Raw genomic sequence first — 21,654 nt, 5'->3', positions numbered from 1 at the left:
ACTTTAATTGAAATATTTCAATTTGAGGACGTTGAGTTTGCATATATATATATATATATATATATATATATATATATATATATATATATATATATATATATAGTAAGGAGGGTGTCAATTATTGGAAAGTTGACTGCATCTCGAAGGAAAATAAAGGGAAATATCACAACGTTTGTTTCTTAATGATGAATCAAAATGCCTGGTAAAGTGATTTCGATAAATTTTCTATGTATTTTGGGGAAAGTCTTTTTTTTACCATCATCCATTATTGCAGTAGTAACGTTCTTTCCAGTGTAGCCTTTTGCCCATGCCGCTTCTACATTCAAGTCAAGACCCGGAATCCCTCCTGACTGCCCGGTATTTTTCTGTATACAATGAAATTAATTTACATGATTAAATGTCTTGCTTCGCAAATTTCGCACAGTTTCCATTTTCTATGAAGCCGTTTAGAACAATAAAAGAAAATATTGTGCTAATTTTGAAGCTATGGATAAGATAAACAGTTAATCTGTTTGCTTATGTTCTTGAGATAATCACTGCCTGGAGAACAAGGAATGCAAATAACAATATCTAATTTGTATTTGCGGAATTATAGAACAAAGTATCCATCTTATATATTCGCTTATCCCAATACAAAGATGCCGTTTCACATGTGTAGAATCTACAATTTAAAAGTCATAGTGGATTTTATTTGTTCGTGCTCATATGAATATAATATTTGTTTTAGTTCACCCTTTTCTTGTTGCTGCAGATGTGACAGTTTCTGTTCCAGATTGTTCAATATTTCTGAAATCTGAAGACGTGTTAAAAAAAAGTCAATACAGTTCAATTGCATGCCATCATTTAAATACTCATTGTGTGGGACAGGTACAAGTGTATTGACTGAAACATTAACACGACTGTCTCTATCAAACTAGTATTTTAACAGATTTTTATGCCATAATTGTTTCTATTTTCGCCTTCCAGCAGTGTTAATGATATAATTTAAGTCACATTCATTCTTTTCAACTTATAAGAACTAAACTACTTAGTCCATAAATCTATCACCAGGCTGACAACTCCTTTCGTATTTCTGTGACACTCTTAATTCCATTTTTGACTGAGTGGAGTGAAGATTAGTTCTTGCTACTTTACAAGCCTTTGACAACAACTGTTTGAAATCAGATACATAGTAAAAATGAGTAATATCTGAATCTCTTTTAATAACTTCAATGGTCCATGGACAGTATGTCCAAATCCTAGTTCAAAAGAACTAAAACCAAATGACTCTTCAATTGATTCCATAAAGCAAAACAACAGTAAATGAACACCTTCATCCGATTCTAGTCCTGTAACAAAGCGATAGGACTGAATTATATTCTTCAAGCTTGATAGAAGACGTAAACTGATGGATGCCTAATTCATGCATAATTCGCTGAAACTTTCCAGACAATAATTGACCCTTAGTCAGACTGAAGAGATCTGGGAAAGCAAAACTGTAAAAAAAAATATTTATCAAATCGTTGTCTATGGTTTTAGTTTTAATATTGTTCAAGGAACAAACTTCCTTTTGAAATTTGGCTGACGCAAACATTATGGTCAACAAGTATTATTTGCCTGACTTGATCTTAGATAAGGGACCGACACATACTACCATTATTCTGCTAAATGGTTCATAAATGCAGGAATGCAGATGAGACCTAGGTATCGTCTGATTGGGTTTTCCTACAATCGGATAGGTGTAACACGATCTACCTATTCAGAAAGATCACTTTTTATCTTTGACCAATACATATAATTCAAGATCTTGTGATATGTGTATTGCCTCCTAAATGACCAGCCAAGGAAGTTTCAGGGCTAATAATTTCCTGTCGATATGATTTAGGAACGATAGTTTTTGATAGCTCTTTGGCTATTTGTCACCAGCGGGTACCTCAGATGGTCTCCATTTTCTCATAAAGATCCCATTTTGTTTACAAAATAACAAATTGGTACTTGTATAGCTTTTGTTTCGTCAATAGATACCTGAAGCAAACAAGATATATCAGGATCATATTCCTGTTCGACGATGAGTGATTTTCCTTTGTCATTCTGATTCGAATAAAGCTAATTTGAATCAAATAGAGGATCACTGTGATTAATACCTCTTGACCAGGAACAAAAGAGATCTCATATAAAAACTGACCAATAAATCAATATATTTATCAGCTAAAGAAATAATTTCCTGATCAAATCATTCCCAAACAAGCATTATGCCATAGCCCTAATAACTGCACAAATATCGGGTATTTCAAATTCTATAGGATCAACTTTCTGATCCACTACCAAGACATTTGTATTACATGAATGTAGTTTTTATACGTATGTCAATAAAACAAATAAAACATTAAGAACAACTTTTTGATGTAAACGAGGCTTAACAGTTACATGTGGATTAACCACAACCTTATCTCCAGATTAGTCATTTCCCAGTAATAAATGAATACCCTCCATGGGTAAAGACGCCACTGTTTTGACTTACACGGGCCTTGAGACTAAGTTTAAATGGCAGATTTACACAATGGAGTAACATTAAAAAATCCGCACTCTGCACACTAGATAAGATTACTTTCAGAAAATGAAGACTTCTAAGATAAATGTAAATACCTGATGATAAAAGACTGAGAAGCTCATGTATCCCATAATATCTTTAACAGGGATTGGCTTGGCAGAATCACCAAATAGGTGGTGTATGACCTTTTGACATTTTTGGTTTATAAAATTCCCCACAATAAAGTCAGACTGGGGTTTGTTTGACTCTAATAATGTATTGGTTTCAATAAACGACCATGACCTTGACCTCTTAGAAATAAGAACATTGGAATAACTCTGTCTTTATTCTCTTGCTTACTTTTAAATCTGTAGCAATTAAAAATTACTTTCAGTTTCCTAAAAAGAATAGGTGTACGTAAGAAAATATAATGATCAGTGTAATGAAAAGTTTGATTCGTAAAAGTTGTGACAGAATAAAATATGGAATTGATCGTACGAGACTGAGATGGTAAAAACACAGCTCCTGAGAGTAAGACTCATAGAAATGTTGTGAGTCAAGAAATTATCGTCAGCTGAAGGAGCAGTAGTTTCTAAAGTTTCTACCTTTGCTCATAAAAATAGATCTTGACGTCACTATGGATGCAATTCTTGAACTCTTCAACTAATATGAGCTATCTGAGGTTATCCTAAGCATGACCAGCATTCCTGACGGAGCGCCACCTATCAAATACTTGTTTTTTTTTTTTTCGCTTGGACACTTCGACCTGGGTCTGTCCAGTTTTTTCTCTACAATTCCTGAACCTTTGTCTATAAGCATCAGGTGTCAACGCAGGACTCTTAAAGATACCTTCATTAACTATATAATATTTAGCACTTTGTTGTACAAGCAGTGAAGTGTAGTCTCTGCCAACAAGTACACTTTGTAATAATAAATTTGAATGCTTCATTGGCTGTTTCAAATTTGCAGCAATTTTCTCAGAATGACGGAAATATTGATTTGGGTCTTTATCTTGAAAAGGGGTACTTGACTAATTGTTCTGCAACATCAAATCGTGAATTTGTATGTAAAGAGGGAGGGTGCTTTTCGCTTCTAATTATGTCCTAAATTACATTTCCCTTTTATCGTTTCCTCTTTCTCTTTGCATTTGCATTTCTATCTCTTCTTTCTTTTCTACTTGCATTCGTATTTTGAATTTTATCTTACTCTTATTCCTTTTCATCTTTCTGCAGCTGTATGTCTCGTTCCTGTTCCTGATTTATGAGTTCCATCATTTCTTTCTGAATCTGAAGCTTTCTAAACTTTTTCCATCTGAGATTTTATTTTAAATTTTCCATGTTCCATTCAGACGGTCTTCATAAACCAGATTAGTGTATTAAAACTTATAATTATTGCTTGCTAACAATTATATATACAAATTTGTGCATATATATATATATATATATATATATATATATATATATATATATATATATATATACATATATATATATATATATATACATATATATATATATATATATATATATATATATATATATATATATATATATATATATATATATATATATATATATATATATATATATATATATATATATATATATATATATATATATATATTGAAATAGACAAATAATTGTTCCAGGGGTATTTTAACTATTTTATCATTTTCAATTAACATCTTTCCAGCATTAGACTCTGTTTTGAAATGAACACAATTAACATCAGTGTATGGAGAGCTACACTCAGTTAAAAAGAACACTCAGCCGGAGCTGTAGTGTTGGATAGACTAATTGTCCGTGTCAAAGATAATGATCCTAATAGGTTAATTTCTTCGTCTCATTTACGAGTGGGCTGGTGTGAATGGTGTACATTCAGCGACAATTATGTATCCTAAGTGATTTTGGGGACCTATCTGATTATATTCATTCAGATTAGTTACTATTATTTTAGTTACGGAAAATACTTTATATCATTGGGAAACTAAGATCGACGGCGAATTTGTCCAGAAAACTGTAAGGTATAAATTGGACGCTGTAAAAACCAATGTTGTTTTCCCTTCATGACTTTCGTGAAAAAATATCCCTGCTGCCTTTATTAAGGGAAAGCCTGTTGGCATACTCTAGTTCAATATTAGTTTATACATCCTATATGACACTGCAAATAATTACAACCAGCATAATGCGTCAGTACTCAATTTAGGATGAAAAGAGGACATGTATACTCATTCGGGAGACCTAAAACAAGAAAGTGAGGACCTAACAAAACTACAGAAATTTCTGTTTAATAATATTTACGTTAATGTACCATAAAGGTCTGTCTTGGTCGCTAAAAGCAACCGCGAAACGTAAAATATTGTTAAATGTTAAACAAATGGTCTCGTGCAGTTGCAGTTATTACGGCTTGTTTTGTCCATTAAAAAAAATCGATATCTACATAAATGTGAACTTCATTCTTCCCTCAATTTAAAAATTATTAAAAATTCAGAACATGACTTTAAATAATAATTACCTTGATATAAAGCAGCTGTATGATTAAATTGCGTATGCTGCAGCTCTGACATTCAGAAATATTGTTTTCCTGCTGTGTGCGAAAATTACGTTTCACAAGGTAGAACTCGGAATACACAGGTGTAATTATTCAACCGCATGCATATTTTGAACATGCAAAAATATTTAAAGCAAAATGGCTAATGTTGTATTGCACTGGAAGTCTTTTGTTTGTTGACCTCGTTATTTCTGAGACGAGGAAAGAGCGGAAATTGAAAAGCTGTCTTTCCTGACAGATTGGTTTGGACAACAAACGAAACAAACGATGTGAGAACTACCACAGCTTATAACTGGGCGTTTTATCAGGACTTTTCAACCTACTGAGTTATCGAAAAAAAACGCGTCAAGTAAACGAAACTCTTTCAAAACTTAGATAAAGTCTGTTGTCTCTCAAGTAATATTGGGGGATATACAAAGTGTGTGGGCGTCTTACGCTTAAACTGCATTAGTTGGCATGGTAATATGCATTGCGTTTTGACAGTTCTCAGCAAGAATATTGTAAATCGATAGAGCGTAGTCAAGAGACCGAATGACTATTAGTATGAATATTATATTACTCTAGTAAATATACAAGAGTCCCTCTAAGGGACTTGTTGGCGCTCTATTGACCAAAACATTTCCAGAAATGCAAGATAAGTTCATTTCTGCAATCCTTTTATGTTTGTTTTTTTTTATCAATCACCGCGTACAGATGAATTAACACATCACTCTCAATATTGCTTTTTACGCATTGAAGAACTCCAAAGGGTATACGTCATTCCCGACTAAACAGTTTATATTTAGAATGCATTTTAGACAAGTATATGTGTAAATGATGCATATTTTAGCTATGTTAAATAAAAGTTAATGTGAACAATAAATTGAAACCGAATATATTCTTACATCGTTTTTGCTTGAATAATTGTTAAGATACTTATGAATGGGCATAATGTATTTATACATGAATGACCTCTGACCTTACGCAGTGGGATATCACTCGTAGGAAGCGTTATTTGGTATATTCATAGCATCCCTGATATTCTTGAGAAACTCCACCATATCAAGATACGACAACACACTCATGAGCAGTGATAAAAAGATCTTTAAGGTTTTTGCATTAAATGTCTGAATAAAATTATTTTTTATTCAAGACCGAGTTGGCATTGATCAAACCTCTGTTCTAGCAAATCTGCGTGTTGACCTTTAAAGTTTTATGAAAAAAGATGAATCTGAATATTGGACTTTAGCAATATCCCCATATCTGAAGTTCAATAAAAGTTAACTAAAAGATGCCATACTAGGTTTTCTCAAGTATATTCTTTATTTCTTAATTCAAAATCAGCTTACAAAGGACAAACAACTACAACATTTATTTATATTTTCTTTTCGTGTGACACACACACACACACACACATACATACATACGCAACACACACGAGAAATAATAAAATTTGTCCATCTAAAAATTTCGATTTCCAAACTTTATAAAGATACATATTACTGAAGGAGTGTGGGTCTAAATTTGGATTAGCAAGGTTTAAAATACAACAATGCAATTTATTTATGCAATGTCGATCCTTATGATTTGGCTAATGCTACCGTATTGACAAAACGAAACATCTCAATACCTGCAATCATACAAATATGTTGTCAGAGCTAACATTTGACTTAGCATGGCACGGATCTTTGAACATCTGCTTGATGATGATGATAATGATACAACGAATGTCAGTACGTCTATATTGTTATGTGATTAACATCAACTTTAAAATATTAATGATAGGGAAATGGAAACATTTTACGAGTGTAACGGTATGTGTATTTCTTTCTACATGACAAATGTATGCCTGTAAATATGTTTGTAAGCATGTGTGAGCGCGTGTATCTATGACTTACTGAGTACCTGACTTTATTACTTATTCAGCAAGGATTACATCAGATTAATAAAAACACGGATTATATATAATACAAGATCATGAGACACAACAAAAAACTGAGAACGTATACAAGAGAAACAGCCCGTCAACTAACGCCTTTACAAGATGAAATATATAAATACCTTTAAAGTTGACCTTTAAAGTACAATAATACTCATACAATAATTTCTATGAAAGTTTGGATCTAAATATTCATTGGCATAATATGGCCCCAACCTCTTTAAATATTTGCCTGGAACTGCTAATGCCAGTGTACAACAAGTAAATATTGTTACATGATTAACCATAACTTTAGAATAGGAACAACACCGATTTTTATGTGTGTATTTGATTATGTTTGAGAATTATACTATAATTAATTCTAAAGCTGGTGGCTAATAAGTTAAATACAAAATCCTTATTTAGTCTGATAAAATGAAATGAAAGACAGAATTGGAACCTGTATACTAATGGCAACAACATGTGTCTTTCTTACTACAAGACAAATGTATGCGTGTATGTATGTTTATATGCGCGTATGTATGTTCAATGCGCGGATGGATGTTCTATGCGTGTGAGTATGTATGTGTGTGTGTATGTATGTATGTATGTATGTATGTATGTATGACTGTCTGACTTTATCTCTCCTTCAAGAGATTGCATTAGGTTAGTGAAATTCAGGATGATCCAGATCCTGGAACACAACAATGGGTGAAAGTAGCAATCATATGAAAAATAGAATCAGTATAATGCGTGATCATAAAACACATCAATGAAAAACATTATAATCTAAAAATGGAATGCTAATTTTGCGTCAACTATCACATTTACAAATTCAAGTATCTAATTAGTTATGACTGTAAGAATATATGTTTAGATATATATTGGACCTGTTTTCACTTACCAAGTATAGTATATATCATTATATAAGTATTAATATAATGGAAGTAATAGTATTATATATATATATATATATATATATATATATATATATATATATATATATATATATATATATGGAATAACAAGAAACAAGCCCCGATTAGACAATTAGAACCAGAGATGACAATCTGTGATAATAATTATACTATATGAGCCGTACATTATCATCAATAGACAACCAAAAGCCAACCCTGCTTCCAAGAAGTGTCTCCAGCAATGTATCGTCTTTCTGGTTGAATAAGTCAACCCCGTCTCTCACCTATAAAGTGTCAATCAGTCTCTCAAAGAAAACATTGCCATCCGCAAGTAGCATTTCGCAACCTAAAAGATGTTAGGTGCGTGTATGTATGTATGTCTAAATTGTAACAAGAAGTTGCAATATTCGGTTTTAAGCCTTAGTCAGAGTTGCTATTTCAAAATTTAGAACTGCGATCTCTTGATTAAAGATAGTTTACCTCGTTTGGAAACTGATATTGGTAGAGGTGGATGGACAAGTCTAGCTATGTAGCAACGAATAGTAGTAACATTAAAAAAATAAAAGTAAAATATGCCCAAAGTTTTCTTCCAGATACAAATACATATGTCCAGAAAAATTCTAGAGGAACGTTAAAACTGTTAAAATCCTGAAACAGCATAAAAATAAAAGATTAATCTTATATATATATATATATATATATATATATATATATATATATATATATATATATATATATATATATATATATATATATATATATATATATATATGTATATATATATATATGCAATAAACTGACAACGAAGAGTGCGAAACTAGTATCTAATTAGCCTGAGCCCTTTGGACTCATAATAAATCTTTTTCATTGGTAAATACAAAACATAGACAAATAAAACACAAAAACGGTTATGTTTGCAAAACTTTACATGGCTGTTCCTACAGGAATTTAACCTTTAACTTTATTTTGTTTCAACTAGTTTATTTCAACTTGTTGCTGATACTGGAAAATATTTTTATTGACCGAGAAATCAATGAGCCTTAACGACATCTGTTATTTTACGTAAATGTATTCAAGTGCAAATTATATCCCGGATATTTCATTGTTATAGTAGTCATTATAGGCTGTTAAGCGAATTTAGAGAATTATTTTAAAGAAAATGTGTCGGCTACAAAAGAAAATTTTATTTGTGCATGTCTGTCTTTTTCTAGTCTTCTTGGTTTAAAATGCTTGGTTTCAATGTTCTAAGGCGGCGTATCCAGTAAGATTCCTTTTCTTTCCTGGTTTGGGAACTCCAGTTGTGGTTGTGAGCAATTGCAATAAGTGTTATATCACTGAAAGTCTGACCAGGGAAAGAGAAGTGTTCTGTGACAGGGCTTCTGTACAGCTTCTTTGTCATCCAATCAGATCTATGAAGGTTGATCCTTTTGAGTAGCTTTTCAGTTTCTCCGACACAATGAAGGCTACAGATCTTACATGTGATGAGATAAATGACATTCTCTGTTTTGCACGTTTTGTTTGGACCATGTATTTTTAATTTTCTCTAGATACTGTGTCAGAAAATGTCCTGGTCTATGTCATATGTTGACAGGTTTTGTACGTTTTATCGCCACAGGGGCCAGTTTGACTAGAGTGGTCTTGATTAGTGACTGGCGTTAGCTTCGCCTTGACTTGGATGTTCTTTAGGTTTTTGGTCACCGGTAGGCTAATACAGGTTTGTTAGGGAGGACTAACTTTAGGACGTCTGACGATTCCACGATGGGCCAGTATTTCCCGATGATTTTACCTACTTTGGGGTTGTCTGGATGGTAGGTCAGGATAAATAGTATCCTATCAGCGTTTTCCTTCTTTCCATATTTTAGTAGGTCATCGTGGTTTATTTGTTTAGCCCTTTGGGTTGCCTCCGTAATCAGGTCTTTGTCGTAGCCACGGTAAATTAAATGTTTAGATAGCGCTTCGGACCTTTTTAGGAATGTTTCATCGTCGGAGCAAATTTTGCGTATATTCAGTGCGTGACTATATGGGATGTTCCTAATGCAGTGTTTTGGATGACAGCTACTTGCGAGGAGATACAGGTGTTTGACGGTTGGTTTGGAGTAGATATCTGTATGGAGTTTGTTTTCTACCAGTCTGGTTATTGTGTCCAAGAAAACGTGGTTTGAGTTGGAGACTTCTGCCGTGAGTTTTATTGGGGGGTAGAAGTTGTTTGCCTTTGATATGAAATCATCCAGACTGTTTCTTCCATGTTGCCAATTTATTTCTATATCATCGATAAAGCGTACCCACCGGTATAGTGTAAGTTCAACCTACGCTAAAAGTTGACCTATCAGTCTTCCCATGAAAATATTAGCATATGAAGGGGCCATTTTTGTAACCACTGTTGGTCCAGTGATTTGGAGATAGTTTTCATCATTGAATTCAAAGCTACAGAGTTTTAGGACAAGCTCCAAGAGTTGGACTAGGATGTGTGTGGGTAGATTGTCTACAGTAGTAGTTTCCCATGCTTTTCTGCACGCCTGTATCCTTCGTTGTGCGGTACGTTAGGATACAGAGCTGTGACGTTCAAGAAAACAAGCAATGTATCTTGCAGTAATGGTTCTCTTGCTTTGCTTTTTATGAGGTATTATGTCGTGTCCTAAAGTTATGGTGGTAATTTGTGGACAGGTGGTCTCATAAATGATCCAAATGTTATGATATCCTTTCTGTTGGATGCCTGTTACCGGAGATGATAGGTCTACCCGGGTTTTCTTGTTTGTGGATTTTAGGTAGAAGATAAAATCTACATGCTATGGGGTTTTATGGGCTTAAGTAGTTTTTCGTTTGCTGGTCTATGTGCCCGATTTGCTACGCCTCGTCAATAATATTAATGATGGTTTGTGCATATTCCAGTATTGGATTATGGTCTAGTTTTTGGTAGAACCTACCGTCAATTAGTTGTCTACTTGCTTCACTGATGTACTCTTCCATATTCATAACGACCACAGCGGAACATGTATCTACAGACTTAATTATGATGTCAGTTCCGCTTTTCAGTGAGTGTAGGGAATCTGTTTCTTCTTTTGTCAAATTAGGGTATCTGTTAGAATGGTTGATGTGTCTTGAAATGTCGTTTTCAACTGAGTTAATAAAGGCTTCTAGATTTGGAATTAAACTTTTTGGTGGGGTCCAATTACTTTTCTTTCTGAATATGAGTTGGTCGCAGCTTATATTTTCCTCTTTTTTTTGTGTGGCTGCAAGACAAAATGGGCCTTGAGTCTTAGTCAGCGGCTAAACTCTTCGGTGTCCTTTGTCGACTTCCCTCTGTCATATATCTTTGGACGGGGACAGAAACTCAAACCCTTCCATAAAAAGTTTTATTTCTGCCTCCGTACGTTATAACTTATAGATACTGGTTACTTAGTTAGTAACAGTTGAATTAGTTGTTGCTATAGAGTGCTTACTATTCTACCTTTTACAGCGATTTTCCTTCTTACGTTTGGTTTTAGAAGACATTTCGTCAACTGAAGTTTCTTCACAACAATGATTTGGTTTTAGACCATGACTTCTCTAAGTTTTCTTTCTCTGACTTTGTATAGTTTTGCAGACAGTCGTTTTTTTTTCCTTATTTAATTTAGAGTAAAACGTTTGCAACAGGATCCAGTGCACTTGAAAGGTTTGTTATTCGCCATATGATTTTGTATTCTTTATCTATCATATATACATTACAAAATAAAATGGCATTTAAATTGTGATCCGCCCATGACGCAATGATTCGAATATATGGACATTCTTTCAACCGCAGGCCTATAGATCAATGATGAATTTCTACTCATTCATTAATCATAAATGACATATGAAAATAACGATATAAAATATAATAGTCCCTGTGTTCTAAATGATAGTAAAATGGTACACAATTTCATATGAATCATTTCTTTTGTCCATTCCCCTCTCGTGCGTAAATGACAAAATAAGCACAAATATGGAGTGGGAGAGAAAAAACATTGTGCTGGACGAAAACATTAAAAATGAACTTGTACCAAGTAACCTACGTTAATTTGGTTCGTCGTAATGGTATGTTTACGCTTTCCTCGGGTTCTATCTACAGTGTTCATAAAATCAATGATACATAGTTCCAATAGCCAATGACACTAGGCCAATGTATTAAATTTGTCGGTTACATAGGCCCTACTATATTTTTTTTAAACCTTTGTTGTTGTTTTTTAAATCTAGTATAATGCTAAAAAATCGATTATTAATTATTAAATTAAAAAATGTCCAAATGGTCGCCCCCCCCACCCCCCGTGGATTATCGTAGCTAGATAAGGGCGAAAATCCATGAAAATACGAGCGTTGGGGATCTTTGCCTGTGTCATACGACGATGTCTCTGGACCTATGAATGATGGTAATGTTATTCACGCCGTCCAAAGGAGAGAGAGAGAGAGAGAGAGAGAGAGAGAGAGAATATGTTATAGTCTTTAGAAATGTTAATTAAAGCAGAAATGATGACTTAGATGAATTGTCGATATATTAAAATATTTTAATTACCTCTTGTTGGTTCGTCATTTCACGTAGTTTATATTCCACGCTAATTTCCAACGTCAGTACGTGAATGCCTGACAGTACAGGTTCAGTGTACAAGAATGCTAACCGTGTTTCCATTGCACTACTTTCTTTATAAAAACCATAGTTTATGTTTAAATCATGAGTGTGTCTTTAATTGATTTAATAAATATGAATAAAAGTAGAAACTGAAAAAGAAAACAATCAACTTATCAATTTGCATATGGCGTTGTGAACAAGAAGAAAAATCGTAGAACTATATTTTGTAGCGGACACACTCGCAGGGATGTGAGGAGGTCAATACACAGTTGCCAGGTGCATATCTAACTCCGTTCAAAGCGCAAATATGTATATTTGTATGCGATATAAATAATATATAAAGTTAGATACCAAGCCTCGTTTCATTTTAGTGAAAAATGTATACATTTCGTGGTATGTCATTGATACAGCGTACATTATATATATATATATATATATATATATATATATATATATATATATATATATATATATATATATATATAATGGTATCTAACTTTAAGTAAGTAATGCAATTTATGTTACATGACATGTAATGTTAATCAGTGCAGAAGAAAAGTAAGAAAGCAACAATACTCATTGAACAGCACAGAATAGATTCAAATATTTTGTAAAATTGTATAGTTATAAAATGTTATCATTCAAAATAGAAATTAGAATTTTTTATTCAGCATTTTCCAGAAGCAAAGGCTGATTTGTGGTGGGTAAGTCTAACTCGCCATAGAAATGGTGAATAGAGTTTATATTTAAAAGGACATTTACAAGTGAGAAAAGATGAAAACATTTCTTAAGCCAATGCGCAGCGATGATAATTACTGTATCTAATATTTTCATGTCCTCAAACCCTGATTTATGAGTCATTTGAAGGCGACTTTTCATAATTTCATCTGAAATACGTCTTAATTATACACCAATGGATATACAGTGGATCATACCTAATTTCAACCAGCAAACTTGCATAGCTCGAACAAATGCATTCGATTTACATGCACTAAATTTATTTTCATCAATAAATTTGACTGTCTATATGCATACTTGTTGTTATCTATATGCATACGTGTTATTGTCTATATTCATATTTGTTATTGGCTATATGCATACTTGTTATTGTCTATATGCATACTTGCTATTGGCGATATGCATACTTGTTATTGTCTATATGCATACTTGTTATTGTCTATATGCATGCTTGTTACTATGTGCATACTTGTTGTTGTCTATATGCATATTTGTTATTGGCGTACCGTATATCAGCATATCCATATTCTAGGTATATTATTGTCGCTATACAACACAGTGACGTGCGTCAGTTTTAGTGCTAAGACAATGACTTAAAACATTTTACTGACTGTAGGACACGTACAAAAGCAGCGCAGGATTGTAGACGTTTTTGGATTTAAATAGGAAGAGTAACGGAGATGACTTTACTTACTAAATACCATTCCTTCGAGAAGAGGGGGTCATTCGGCTGCTTCGGACGGAGGGGCGAGTCTATTCGAACATTAAGTTCATCCTGAAGTAAATCTATTAGTTCCGGACTGGAGAGGGCTATATCCGATAATGGAACACCTTTATGGTCCTTGTAACCTCTTTTATTGCGTATAAATCCTGTTTGTTGCACAGCACGTTTTACCTGTAACGGACATTAATAATAATAATAATAATAATAATAATAATAATAATAATAATAACAATAATATGAATATGAATAATATGAACAATAATAATAATAATAATAATAATAATAATAATAAGAAGAAGAAGAAGAAGAAGAAGAAGAAGAATGAAAAACCTGAAGACGTAGGAATAAGGTTAGCACTTTTACAGAAAAATGCACTCCATATAACATCTGGAATACTGCGAAACGTCATCACGATCTAGAGCCACGGTAACTGATCTGGTCCCAGGAAAATGGTCAGTTATATTTCGAAAGATATTATTCTGCTTTATTTATAAAAGCATCTTGAAACAATGAAATTACATATACTATTATTTTTACGATGTTAAATCATGACTTTAAGAAATATTGCCTGAATAATAAATGAACGATACAGCATTTATTTGTCAGTTATTGTTGTGAGCTGTAATCTGCTATGTTTGTAAAGCCAAGCAAAGCAGATTATCCTGATTTAAGTTTGGGTTGAAATCAACGTTGGATTTTACGCTGATTTACAAGAAAATAATCAAGGACATTTCCATGCCCTAAGTAACAGAACGTGTAATGCCTAGCGATGCATCACATTCTTTGTAAAGGAGAGAATTCGAAATGGGTCTTGATTTGAAAAACGAGATAACATCAATAATATATATTAGTGGCCATATTGAAAAACTAATATTCGAGTCGGTGTGGGCTTCAAAACCATTTTTCCGATTAGCTTTCAGTAAGAGTTGCTAGAATTGCAAACAATTATCACAGAAATAAGACTCAACAAAGATCACTAGTGTCGTATGTATGTATGTATGTATGTATGTATGTGTGCATGCATGCATGCATTTGTCGTATATACTTACTAAAGGATGAGCTTTCAATTTCCTGGTATGGGTAATACTTCTTTTCGTTCTTGAATGAGGAACCGCATTGTGTATAAAGTGAAATTCCGTATTTGACTCTAAAACCTGAAGAAAGAAAATTATTCCATGTTGAGTCATAACACAGATGTATAGTGCTTCACAATAATACCCCAAACAACAGATGTAGAAAAATGAAATTACACTAACTTTAGTTGGCAACTATTACTGTATGTACTTGTAAGTAAAAATGGTTCGTGAAATTCTAACTGAAATGAAAATACAATTTGTCTGTCATCAATAGTGTGCCTCTCCTTGCATATTATGGAGAAACAAAACAATTTATTTCCATTTAGATTAAGCAAGGTTTGCGCTAAAATGAACCGATAGCAATGTTTAATTTGACAGCTATTTGAAATGTGACTCAGACGGTACACTGCAAAATGACTTCGAACTCTGCCAATACCAGATGAAGGTTTACTTCCTCCATCTGACAGAAACAATTTAATGATGACTTTAAATAACAGCCGCATCTCTTCTTTGTATCATAGTGTGTGGCTTGAAAAATCGCTTATACGGCCCACGCCGTGGATGAAGATGCACGTGTCTGTTATAGGGCATTCGTTATATAGCTCTAAGATTTTGAAAATTTATATTTCAAGTACATGACTTGGAAAAATCGCACAAAAAGAACTTATTATGGGGGAATGTCGTGGGTGGCGGGTGGCGTGCGTTGAACATTGAAACGGTAATCTGACCTATCTACCCTATTCTTCGAAACCAGCCCCCCCCCCCCCCACACTTCCCATCTACTTCCAATCGTACTATAGAGCTGAGTAGGGGTGACATTTCTGTTTGACAATACGCATAGTTGAAAGATTTGTTGCATTTGTTGCAAATGCGTCTGTAATAGGTATCCTGTAGAGATTATACATAAGATTTGTGATTGATATATATTCTTGAACTCTCAAGATACTGTTTTTAACTAACTATACCTTCATGCCACGCGCATTAGACCTTTTTCAACCTGTAACAAATTCATGGAAGGAAAAACTGGAAATGTTCATAAGTCTTTGGTGTGTGGCTGATTATTCAAGCGGAAATCTGCCGTATGTACCCATTTCTACAAGATTAGCTACATTAGCATCTCCTTCCCAGCTTACTCAACTTCCGCTTGGGGTATACCGTGTACTGGAAGACCGATCTTGCTTTTTATGACTGATGTATCTTCAATGGTTTTTATGTCCAGATGCTACGTACGATTTGTGAAAGAAAGCTAATCTTACACTCCCCAAACATTCTTTGTAACCAGTTTCATGCAGCTGGATATTTTTTCAAACTGATCCAAAAAAGGCTATGGGTCTCTGATTCTCGAAATACAACATGTATATCAGACTTTTTCTTTCGTTTGGTTTAGTGTTTTGTTGCACATCAGCACAAGTATGTTATTTATTTTCGATTATTTTTGCAACACTTTTACAAATTTTATTTATGCTTTCTCCCCATCGACTACTGCTTTTGATATATCGACCTACACAGAAACAACCAGGTCCCAAATGCTACCGGTGTTCAACTTCAATTACATCTTCTTGCTATGAAGTTATTACACGCATTGACATAGTTAACGTTTTGCAGACACTTTGCATCGAATGCTTATGCAAACATATCAAAACTGTGATATATGAACTCAGTGCGCCAGGATTGTTATACACGAATAAAGCACGATTTTTATGTACCAATGTATGCCCTGGTTATGTTCATTTATGTGGCATATAACGTTTGTTAAATAGACAGGCATGCATTGGAACTCCATGAAAGTATACCTCCTCAAACGTCATGGTAAGGACATGCGTTTGACGCCTCCTCAAAGGTGGAAAATAAGATAAGAGTTGTGAAACAATTAGGGTCCAGTTTTAATGAAATATATGAAATGAACAAAGGGGCAAGGATATTTAAATGGAAACATAATGTCAGCTGCAGAAAGGAAATACATTGAATAACAAGTTTTTTCAGCCTAGCAAAAGTACTGTTTCAAGATGAAACTGATACGTGTTACATCATCAATAAATATATGTCCATAACATTGTGTTAGGATGACTTAGCCTGGAATGAAACAGTACATTTGGCATTGGATGGAAGAAAAAAAAAGATGAAGGCAGAAATGGTCAAGCTATTACTAAAAAAAATATATATTTTCTTACACTCGTACGTTTCAGTCATTTGAAGAAAAAAAGTACGTGTTTTAACTGTGCGCAAATAGTTGGAGTCACATATTGTAGGGAATCCATGAATTGAAAGCTATTAGTACCGACCAAATATATATGATACAGTGCAGAACACGTTTTATCATCCATCGTCATGTTTACAAAACTTCGAAAACCTCATTTACACGACATCAATGTCCTAGATAATTTATCTTGCCTCCTAATTAACTATCGACCAGCACATGATAGCAGAGCATTAAGATTGGATTAATAGCTAATAGAAAGGAGGCAAATTACGTTTTGGTATCTCTTCATGAAAACCGTAGTCTTAATTATATGGTTGTTATGATTATACCAAATTTCACAATGTCTAACACTGGTTCATACACTGACTGTTTATAATTCAAACAGAACATTTGGAACAATAACATGTTTCCAGCATGAACACATTATTATTTATGGTATTAAAACTAATCCTAATTCTAAAACAGCTTTTCAATAATCTGCTTTATTTCAATGTACTTGCACCGAAACTTCCTGCCTTAATGTTCATTGTAATGACGCAGACTTTCCTGCCCTAATGTTCATTGTAGTGTTATAACATTCCTTTCCTAATGTTCCTTCTAATTATAAAGGCATTCCTGTCCTAACATTTACTGTAATGATATAAACATTCCTGTTCTGATGTTCATTGTAATGATAGAAACATTCCTGTCCTAACATTCACTGTAATGATACGGACATTCCTGTCCTAATGTTCATTGTATTGATAGAAACAGTCCAGTCATAATGTTCATTGTAGTGATAGAACATTCCTTTCCTTTCCTAATGTTCGTTCTAATGATATAGACATTCCTGTCCTGTAATGATATAAACATTCCTGTCCTGATGTTCATTGATATGATATAGACATTCCTGTACTAATATTCATTGTAACGATGCAGACATTTCTGCCCTATTGTTCATTGTAATGATAGAAACACTCCTGTCCGAATGGATATTGCAATGACACAGACATTCCTGCCATAATGTTTATTGTAATTATACAGACATTCCTGTGCTAATGTTCATTATAATTATATTAACATTCCTGCCCTAATCTTCATTGTAATTATATTAACATTCCTGCCCTAATGTTCATTGTAATGATACAAAAATTCATGCTCTAAAGTTCTTTATAATAATACACAAAAATCCAACTGTGATGTCCGTAGTAGAGATACTAAAGTGTCCTGTTCGTTATTCAGGTATGTATATCACTGACCAAGGCAAGCCATTCAGGAACAATTTTTTAACATTGATTTGGTCGTAAAGGTTAAACTTGATGTAATTCATTATCATTTTCAAATTTAAATGCGAAACAAGCGCACAAAGTTTGTGTGTATTGCTTTCACTATCATATCGATTTATCTTGTAGCATATTTCTGTATGGGGATTTCATTTATGAAATAAGATTGCTAAACGCCGGCTTTTGTGCAGTCCTATACGGATTTTGTTCTCAGTTAATATTTTCAAGCTTCATGCAGTTTGATTGTATGGACTCTCATCAGGATTAGCTTGTCTCCAGTATTTTCATGTTTTCAATAATCGAGTTATATCAAGTTTGCACGTAATCGCCTTCCAACTAATTATTTAAATTGTTATATATTTGTTATATATTTATTACAAATAAAGATGTTTAAAATTTCAGATGATAAATTTCAATGTATATGATTCAAGTTAGATACAGACTTTTGAATGAGACAGCTCTTGGGAAAAGATTTGTCATGCATAACGTATGTAACATATATATATATATATATATATATATATATATATATATATATATATATATATATATATATATATATATATATATATATATATATATATATCATTCCGTTATACATGTATTGATGCATCTCAGTGCAATATAAAATTATTCATTTTTTACGTCAACAAATATATCAGGTTTCATGAATCAAAACATGGACGGCTTTTTCGTGAATCGTAATATGGACTATTTCATGAATCATAATATGGACGACTATTTCATGAATCATAATATGGACGACTATTTCATGAATCATACTATGGACGACTATTTCATGAATCATACTATGGACGACTATTTCATGAATCATACTATGGACGACTATTTCATGAATCATAATATGGACGACTATTTCATGAATCATAATATGGACGACTATTTCATGAATCATACTATGGACGACTATTTCATGAATCATACTATGGACGACTATTTCATGAATCATAATATGTACGACTATTTCATGAATAATAATATGGACTATTTCATGAATCATAATATGGACAACTATTTCATAAATCATAATATGGACTATTTCATGAATCATACTATGGACGACTAGTTCATGAATTATAATATGGGCGACTATTCAAAGTAATGTGATACTCTGGTAATCTTTTGAGCAAATGATACCCACTCATAATACTGACAGATTTGTTGTGTTTACCAACGTCTTTCAAAACAATATTAGCTATTAAGTGAGCATGTAATTAATAATGTATGGCATTATCAACGTATACATTTTAAAAAGAAAGATTTCGTTAGTCAAATACACTATAACACATAGGTACACTAAAATTATCTGATATCTTTGCAGAATAAGTAAAAGCTTTGAATAAAAAAATACACAATAGACCAATTCAATGGCATGATTTCGAAGTCAATCATGAAAGGAAAACTTCTTACTGCATCATTCTTTTTTAAACAGTTTCCTAAACAACTGGAGTTTGGAAATTAGATTGGCTGCAACTTGATTATTCTCGATTTCAATTTTCACTTCGACTGTCCTAGAAACCCATGCACATAAAAACTCCTGAATTCTATTCAAAGTTTCAACCTCAAACAGTCAATTAGTCAACTGACCATAAACATGGTCACATTTATTAGACTGGATTCTTCAAAACCTGATGAAGATATTCTAGAGTCATCGCTGGTATCCAAAAAACTTGTATGAGGACACATCCGCGTCATATGCCATTCATCAGTCCCTAACCCTCCTAAGGGAACCCTACGTATAATAAACAGAACTCAACTAATGCATGACATCCAAGCACACATTACAACTATGTTACCTCCTACAGCAGTACAACTTGAAAAAGGCTTGTGTGTATTGCCTGACAAACACGCTCCAGTAACCACGTGCAGAGTATCAATTCAAAAGCGTGCTACATGGTATAGCAGTGTTAGGGACCAGCTTTGCACTGCTAAAAATGAATGCCCTAAGGATGAGAGGCTTTTACTGTCCATCAGCATGACTATTTATATTCAGATCTATAAGACTGTTAAAAAGAATGTCACAAATACAGTTCATGAAACAAAATCAGTTAGTAAGTACTAAGATCACTGAACGTTCCAGCTGCAAAGAGCTCTTCGAGATTTCGAACAAATTAATGTCAAGAAATAAATGTACACCGCTTCCAAAGACCTTCTCTCCAGTAGACCATCCGAACCCGTTAGAAAATATTTATGTGACCTAGTACAATCCACTATAGATAAACATGACAACACAATTTAAACTTGACTCATCGTCACCATACAACTGTGATACGGAACATGAAGAGGAACCTTTAACAACATCTGAAATTGTCTCTGTGGATTTAGTACATACAGTTGTGATGAAGAACGCTCTAAAATCATTTGAAATCGAACCGATTCGAACATTAATGTTGCTTGAGCGCTTAGATTCAATATTGCATTCACTATCTAATGATATCGCTATCTCTCATTCATCTAGAGCATTCAAAATTGTTTTTTAAACTGCCATTGTTGAAGAAACTGACACTGAACCATAACGATATAAAGAACTACAGCCCTGTTTCTAACCTCCAATTCATGTAAAAAAAAAAAACCTCTTAAAAATAGTTGTTCCATCGCAACTTGTATCTCATCTGAATTCAAAAATTCTCTTTAGCAATGTAAGTCCGCATATCGCCCACGCTATAGTACTGAAATTGCCTTGCTGAGATTAGTTAACGACAATCTATCTGCTCTGGATAGTGGGAAGATTGCAGTCCTCACCCTTTTTGATCTGTCTCCAGCACGTATTTGGTATTCACGACACATCCTTACTGTGATACCACTAAAACTTGTGTGTTCCTTAGTTCTTTCAAGACTGGACTATTTGTAATTTACTTCATGTCTAGTTCGTCTCAGTATCTAGTACAGCAACTTCAAAAAGTTAAATACACAGTTTCTCATAGCATCCATTGAGTACGAAGAACTGAGCACACCTCCCGCTGCTCCGTAACCTCTAACCTCCATTGGCTACCCGTTGATCCAGAATCAAACACAAAATTCATCCATGTACATACCCCATTGAGAAACTTAAGCTCCTCTTACAACACCCGTATTCTCATTGTTTCTACCGTTAACACGAAGTCATACTGACAACGTTCTTTGCCGAACTATGGTACGGCTACGTGTAACAAATTGCCCATGGATTTTGACACAAGGG

At 33.5% G+C, this 21,654-nt stretch overlaps 1 protein-coding gene across 1 annotated transcript in view; it reads right to left on the bottom strand.

Annotated features, from left to right (window-relative positions):
• The window catches only part of LOC149808502 (neuroendocrine convertase 2-like), an 81,164-nt gene that overhangs the window by 15,727 nt on the left and 43,783 nt on the right, over nucleotides 1-21,654 (bottom strand). The window contains exons 2-4 of the mRNA XM_089978244.1: nucleotides 14,967-15,071; nucleotides 13,888-14,088; nucleotides 257-365 (exon numbers count right to left, since the gene is read on the bottom strand). Coding sequence (XP_089834370.1) covers nucleotides 257-365; nucleotides 13,888-14,088; nucleotides 14,967-15,071 — 415 coding nt within the window. The remainder of the gene's footprint in view (nucleotides 1-256; nucleotides 366-13,887; nucleotides 14,089-14,966; nucleotides 15,072-21,654) is intronic.

This window comes from Sinohyriopsis cumingii, chromosome 1 (genome assembly GCF_028554795.1).
Source record: "Sinohyriopsis cumingii isolate HCF-2022 chromosome 1, ASM2855479v2, whole genome shotgun sequence".
Lineage (NCBI taxonomy): Eukaryota > Metazoa > Mollusca > Bivalvia > Unionida > Unionidae > Sinohyriopsis > Sinohyriopsis cumingii.
This window is presented reverse-complemented; position numbering and strand designations above follow the sequence as displayed.